General features: G+C 42.7%; 1 protein-coding gene across 1 annotated transcript; it reads right to left on the reverse strand.

The window, feature by feature from the left end:
- Nucleotides 1–1,365: 1,365 nt before the first annotated feature.
- LOC114434541 (claudin-19) lies at nucleotides 1,366–3,521 on the reverse strand. Its single transcript, XM_028403858.1, has 4 exons — nucleotides 3,169–3,521; nucleotides 2,667–2,831; nucleotides 2,471–2,546; nucleotides 1,366–2,378 (listed from the first exon to the last, which is right to left on the reverse strand). The coding sequence occupies exons 1-4, from the start codon at nucleotides 3,368–3,370 to the stop codon at nucleotides 2,213–2,215; spliced, it is 609 nt and encodes a 202-aa protein (XP_028259659.1). The 5' UTR covers nucleotides 3,371–3,521; the 3' UTR covers nucleotides 1,366–2,212.
- Nucleotides 3,522–4,471: the final 950 nt, after the last annotated feature.

The raw sequence follows: 4,471 nt of genomic DNA on the forward strand, positions 1-4,471 counted from the left end.
GAAGTGTTGTCTAAATTATATTCCTATTCGGGTAATATTCCGCCAGTCACCATAGTGTACCATAGTCTTGCCTATAGGCACCACAATGGCTAGAGCTCTGTCCTCAGTAGGATGTTGTGTTTCCTCTGATGTGACCGGAGGAAAACACAACAGTAACAAATCATCAAATTTAACCTAAGACAGGTGCAGCTACAAATGCGTGAGAAAGACTGACAACAGTATTTTGATAAGATTCCTGTTTCAGACAGAACAGGTTGCTGCTTTGTTTTTATTTTTTTTTATTATTGTTTTACTGCATGTTTATTTATATTTTTGGAGGCATCAACACAGTTATTCATATTTCCTCTTGCCAGCATGGCACTGAGGTGCTGAGAGGAAGATGACGAATGCATTTGTCATATCCATAATGACTCAGTGACCAAAGAAAAAACTCCTACCAAAACTACAGCCATTAAACAAGATAAATGAGTGTATCATTAATACATTTACCGTACTGCATAAAAAAAGAGCACACGTTTCCTCAAAGAAAAAAGTAAAATAAAAGACACAAGCATGATAACAACCACTCTGTTTTAATTTTGCATTTTTTTGCCAAACAATAATTTTATTGCAGCATCTTATTTTTGTTTTTCTCACAGTCCAGGAAGGGTTGGTTGCAATTAAAATTTGTGGCAGAGAGTCAGTCTCACGAGAGATAGTTTACATCCGCCGACAGCACAACATGCGGCTCCTGCTGATTTTAACTGATGAGTGTCATTTCCTCCAACAGTCTACCAGCCTTAAACGAGGCTGTTTGTCTGCCTTGTCATCTCTAAAACTCATTGAACAAGGCATTTGTGAGGCTGACAAACAGCTTACAGGGTTATCTCTTCAGCTGTGAGTCACTTTCTGGTGTTTCCGTTGCGTTTTATAGTAAATGGTTGGGTTTAACACAAAGTGAAACAAATCAGTGAGGAAAAATAAGCAACAGCTCCCATTTTCAAAATAATCTAACTGAACCAAAGTTTGATACAAAATGTATCTGTACAGCAGAAATGAGCAAATTACCAAAACGATTAAGCTAGTCATTGTATGACACTGCTTGGCAGCAGCCTTAACAAATTTCCCTCTGGGATTACTAAAGTATCTAAAATAAAAAATAAATAAATAAACTCTTCATGTAACATTTACAGTACAGACTCAGTGGTTATCTCCTTACCAGATCACATCAAAACAATCTAGACCACTGAACTATCCCCTTAATTCTAGTGCTGTTGGCTGTGACGGTTTACCTCCCTCAGGAACGTGGCTGATGTAAATAATTGGAGCAGTTTCGACCATTTGATGTAGTAATTTAAGTAAGAACGTGTGAGATGCAGTTAAAACAAGATGAACAAGGCTGAAGGAATTTTATTCTTCTTTTCAAAATGTACATTATCATCTTTTGAACTGCCATTTAACAAACAACATAATGAACACAAACACACTGACAACATACAAGGCTTAAAGATATACAGCTTTACACATTAAAACACAAACACATGTACATTAACATAGAAGGCAAAGTACACCAAAAAGTACAAAAACTAGAGTTCCTCATGAGTATTTCAGTAATAAACCAACATTCCCTCATGAAAAAACAAACAAAAAAACGCTGCATTGGGTCAGTATTATGGTTATGTTTACGCTAACAAAACAAATGACACACATGTTATGTTTTACGTTAACATGCTGTAAAAAGAGGCAGGTTGGGGATTGTGTTGGTAAATGCAGCCCCCCTGAGCTGTTTTGTTTTCACCTACACTTAAGCTTGGTTTGAAATCCTGGTCATATCTGGCATTAAACAAATACCGGTTAAGGCTATGCATTAAAAGCAGGTTAGGTAAATTTTACCTTAAAATACACAAATTCATAACATTAAACATGTATTCAAAAAACAAAAACAAAAAACACTTCCTGTTGTGAGGCTGCCATTTTCGACTACCCGGTTACCATCACAACGAGATCCTGCCCCTTGTTGTTGTGTTACGTTTTCCTGGTGCAGACAGGCTGGTATAAACACGACTGACGCGGTCTTTAGGTGGAAAAAAAAACAAAAAACACTGCTGGCTTTTGATTATTGGTCATTTAAACCCTGAATCGTTCACATCTTTTCAGCTGACAGCAGGAGAAACTAACTGCTATATATAAAAATCACATGGTGGAGAGTCTCCTCCTGGAGGTTCCTCCTCTGCTAGACGTAGTTGGACTTTGCACCAGACGTGTGAAGGAGGTGGTTGGAGTTGATGGTCTCAGACGCTTTGGACCTCCAGCACCTATGACAGCTCAGGAAAGCTCCGCCTGACATAGTGAGGAGTCCACCAGTCCAGCTGACAAACACGGCCTTACCAAACTCATAGCTGAAAACAAGAGCACACACACACACACACACCTTAGATACAGGTTTGTTAGAAGATCAGTGTGTGTGCTGGGTTTTTCTTGACTGCTATACCTGTCATGATGTGACTGGTGGAAGGACTGAACGATCATTTGGACATACCAGGAAGTGACGATGATGGTCAGCAAACCTTCACAGAAACAGCAGTCAGAGTGTTATTGATCAGTTAGAAGTTAATCAGGGGACTGAGTTCATCTTTATCTTTAGGGACTAATACAGCACAAAGAAATGAAAGGATGTCCTCACACACCTGAAATGATGTACATGGCTCCTCCAACAGTAGCTATTGTGGATTTGCTGTCAGCCATGCCATCCAGGAAGCGGGTACACTTCATGCCCACTGCGGAGACCACCGTGGCCAAAAAAGACAGGAAGAGGCTGATCAGTATCACCGCCCTGGTGACCTGGAGCTCAGCTGCAGGAGAAGAAAAGCAAATGTTGGGACACTTGTCTTCTTGCATATTTATCCATTCTAAAACTGGAGGTGTTTACACACACACACACACACACATATATATATGTTAAGTGTATGGAATAAACAGTTTATACTTTATCAGTGGCACGAATCAGTAGCCTACAAATAAAGTTACACAGAAGAGCTCAGAAACAAAAAGCAGCATTCTCTGTTGGATGAGGTCAGTCCTGCAGAGACACTTCTGGCTAATTATAACTCCTTGTCAGTGGAAAGTATCTCAACAAGCAGCGTCTGGTTTTCAGAGGATGCAGACCTGCAGCTGTGGGAGAGAACTTACTCGGTAGCTTCAGCAGGGACTCGTGGATTTCACACGCTGTTTTCTCAGCGCCGCCGCAGCTCATCCACAGACCCTCATGCATGCTGTGCGCCTTTCCCTCCGCCTGCTTCTTCCACTCCACCATCACCGTAGCGGCAATTGTGGCGGCGACTCCGCCCAGCGCGAAGAATAATCCGAGCAGCTGCAGTCCGGAGCTGGCCATCGCGTTCCGATCACAGCTGTAAGAAGTCCGAGAACTGAGGAGGAAGTTTCCAAATAATGAAAAACAGAGATCAATGGAAGGTCGTTGGATCAATGTGACGTCCCAGCTCTTGGTGCCTTGGACCGTTATGCGCTGCGCGCTCTGGTGCCGCCTCTATTTAAGTCTCAAGGCGCGTGACGCACGAGAGGTCCTTACTCCACCTGCAGCGGATGATGGGAAAGGACTTTCACAGGAAGTTTCATGAAGCAGCTACATGCTGATGGAAACACACCAGTCTAAGGCTCTCAGCCATGCAGTTTTGACACATTTACTGTTTTCAAAAAGTGTCACTGCTCACACCTTTGTCTTCCAATCAGCATGACCACCTGTTTGTGTTTATATGCAGCCAAACATTTGACGCACATCCACCAGGGGCCTTGATGAAGCCAGTGGATGGTGTCTCACCTGATTCTCATCAGCCCCTCGTCTGGGTTTCTTCTTTTTTTCCTCTTCATCCAGCTTCATCAGCACCACGGTCACACTTGGTCCTGCATTCAGTGTAACTATTGTTCAGGCGGTGCGTGCTTCTCCGTGTTTTAGTCCATTTAACGCACAACTGATGGCTACACTGACTTCAGCATTATTCCAACAAATGCTCTACTGCAGTGTTTCCCAACCAGTGTGCCGCGGCACGTTAGTGTGCCATTACAGGTGTGCCGTGGGAAATGATCCAATTTGCCATAGTTTGTCTGTGGCAGCAACATAACGACGGGCAGAACAATTAGACACCCCCTAGAGTTAGATAAGTGAACGGATCTCTCTGTCAGCGCTGCATTGTTGTGTTGGTCTGACTGCGCGACCGCGTGTGTGCACGCGTGGGCGCGCTGCGCGACACAAAGAGGAGAGAAGCGTCAACCCACGATCATGTAGACACGTAACGACAGAAATGACGTGCCGTCGTGTAAATTGGATAAGACTATTTAGTTAGTGTAATGAAATAACAAGATATAGACCTGTTTTGTTATGACGTGAGTGACGTGACGTGACGTGAACCCATACGATGTGATCCAATGATAGGCTAATATATACCATGACATTTCATGATATGACATGAAATATGTT

The sequence above is a fragment of the Parambassis ranga genome, chromosome 4, assembly GCF_900634625.1.
Source record: "Parambassis ranga chromosome 4, fParRan2.1, whole genome shotgun sequence".
NCBI classification, from domain to species: Eukaryota; Metazoa; Chordata; class Actinopteri; family Ambassidae; genus Parambassis; species Parambassis ranga.

Bases quoted from the DNA above. Each gene is read 5' to 3' on its own strand.
- LOC114434541 (XM_028403858.1), bottom strand. From the start codon at position 3,370: ATGGCCAGCTCCGGACTGCAGCTGCTCGGATTATTCTTCGCGCTGGGC. The intron at 2,832-3,168 runs GTAAGTTCTCTC...CTTCTCCTGCAG, and splicing joins GTCCCTGCTGAAGCTACCGA to CTGAGCTCCAGGTCACCAGG. The intron at 2,547-2,666 runs GTGTGTGAGGAC...GTTTCTGTGAAG, and splicing joins AGCCATGTACATCATTTCAG to GTTTGCTGACCATCATCGTC.